Here is a 2332-nt window from a genome sequence, read left to right on the forward strand (position 1 = left end):
TGACGGCTTTCAAGTCATACAGGATAACATGACTCATATCTGATCTTACATCAGCAACACTCAACATACGACATTATATCTGATTTTTGCAATGTCATGAAGAGGGAACAAAGAAGGCACGCAAATGGAATAGAAGAAGGAAGCACAAGACATTATGGGGAAACAAAAAGGGCTTATCTAGCCCTTGTTTGAGACCATTTTTTGGGGTACACGTGTTTTAGAATAGTGATTTTTTTTAATTTTTTTTTTTTTGGCGAATGTATAGTTAAAAAATAGGAAAAAGTTTCGGATTTACATATAAAATTATTTTATGGAAGAATGTACAGTTGTAAATGAGTTTTAGACAAATGAGTTTTGAGGAAAATAGGGGTCAAAGAAAAGCCTAATATCATAACAAGGCAACATGCATTGCTTACTGAGCTTTGTAGTGGGATTCTCTCTCTTCTAAAGCGACTATTTCAGAACGAAGAGATTCTACCTCCACAGCACTTAATACAACCTGCAAGTCGACAGTTTTTGTTGCATAACTGAGACCATACTCTCAAACAATAAGATACAGCAAATTATTATATCGACCTTTTCCTGACCATCTGCACCTGATCCCCAAGAAAGCCTCTTTAGACTAAACAGGTTCAACATGGATGCAGCACTTTTTAATTTTCTTCGAGCCCAACTATTGGACCTATACTGAAACAAATGTGACTACAATTAATTTTAACCATATTTTATTTTTCTTTTCATTTACATCCCAAGAAGATATACCTCAAATCGCTATTAGTTGTTATATCTGTGACAGCTGATGTTGGACTTGGAAGAGAGTTTGCAGTGGAGGTTGAAGATGAAAAATGGTCAGAAATCACCTTCACTCCTCGAGGACCATCACCCATGAAAATCCCAACTCCACTCGAAAGAACCTATAACCAAAATAAACAACATTGAAATTCACAAGCTGACAAGCATAATATGTTCCAACAACATTGGAAGTTTCAGTACCGACATAGGGAACATGTACCTTCTATTAAAATCAATCATTAGCAAATATCTGGAAGTCGTCATTATCAAGTATCAAGGGCTAAATTTGAGGACAATCGGAGATATTTTAGGTTTAAAAGAGGATATGTATTCAAGTGGCAGACACAAGTTTCATCCTCAATCTGAGTTCAAATCTAGGATCCCTTTAGAGGGTCGCTGAGGCATGACATAAATCATCAGTGGAAGTGTGTATGAATTAAATTTACAACTGATTAGAGAATAGTTATATTTATCAGCCAAATTCAGCAACTCATATATCATTATGAGTTATATTTACCAACTGAATTTAGCATCCCTGGTAAACAAATAAATGAGTTTAACATGTGACTGAAGAATTCAATTACTAAATGTATTTCTCTGTAATCTAAAATGTAAAGCATATCTCAATCAAGAAACTTACTAGACTATCAAACTACTATTATACCCACATAAATCCGGCCATGAATAAATAATCTATCAAATTATCCTATGTTAATTGCCAAAAATATTCTTAATTTCGTGCTAAATTAATATTAGAAAAATCTTGTGATACGAACACAGTCCTGGCACCAGTCTTCAGCTAAATAAATTCATTAAACGACTCAATATTTACACGATCTTGACAAAATCCTCAATAACCCTTTTCAAATATTGGTAAATTAAGATTATTTTTATTGCCACACATAATATTCCCAACAAGAAAGCTTAAATTCTTGATACAACTACGGCGAGTATTAAACTACACATAAGTGAAGAATTTAAATATAAAGCCCACAACAAAAACAAACTTTAACTACTAATTAACGAAGAAAATTGCACCTGTATTGCTGATGAATTTGCATAGAGTGGTCGTTTATAAAAAATGAAAAGCTTTGATCATTGATGATAGACTTGTTCGAAGAATATTTTACTTTTGTTTTGGGAGTGGATTGAGTTTGTTTACGATAATACCCCTTATTTTATAAAACGTGGGCTTCTTGCTTAGCTGCTCAGTATGGTAATTCAACTATATCGTCCGCCCCAACTGACAGATTATAAATCGTAATGATCATGAGCATGGTTGGGTTATCCTAGATGTACATGAAAGAATATAAGGATGTTCATAAGGGGTTAGGTACCCCCAGAATAATTCGAGGATGGTTGGAAGTGTCTTTAAATTTGAATCATGCTATATGTATTATTTATTTTTATTTTTTTTTCTCAATTATTTTACATATAACACTTGACAAAATATCATTAAAAATGGAATAATTGCAACAAAGACTCCAAACCTTCTAAACTTTAGCAAACATTTTTCAAACCTTTAATTTGTTGCAACCGT

At 33.1% G+C, this 2332-nt stretch overlaps 1 protein-coding gene across 2 annotated transcripts in view; it reads right to left on the reverse strand.

Moving 5' to 3' along the window:
• Positions 1–2042, reverse strand: part of LOC111393990 — a 3832-nt gene extending 1790 nt beyond the window's left edge. Inside the window, exons 1-5 of one of the 2 annotated variants that reach the window (XM_023019784.1) lie at positions 1831–2042; positions 1013–1188; positions 763–914; positions 577–682; positions 417–499 (exon numbers count right to left, since the gene is read on the reverse strand). In XM_023019784.1, coding sequence (XP_022875552.1) covers positions 417–499; positions 577–682; positions 763–887 — 314 coding nt within the window. In that variant the 5' untranslated portion in view covers positions 888–914; positions 1013–1188; positions 1831–2042. The remainder of the gene's footprint in view (positions 1–416; positions 500–576; positions 683–762; positions 915–1012; positions 1189–1830) is intronic. The other variant, XM_023019783.1, reaches the window with a different exon arrangement.
• Between the last annotated feature and the right edge of the window lie 290 nt (positions 2043–2332).

This window comes from Olea europaea, chromosome 4 (genome assembly GCF_002742605.1).
Source record: "Olea europaea var. sylvestris chromosome 4, O_europaea_v1, whole genome shotgun sequence".
Classification (NCBI taxonomy): Eukaryota; Viridiplantae; Streptophyta; class Magnoliopsida; order Lamiales; family Oleaceae; genus Olea; species Olea europaea.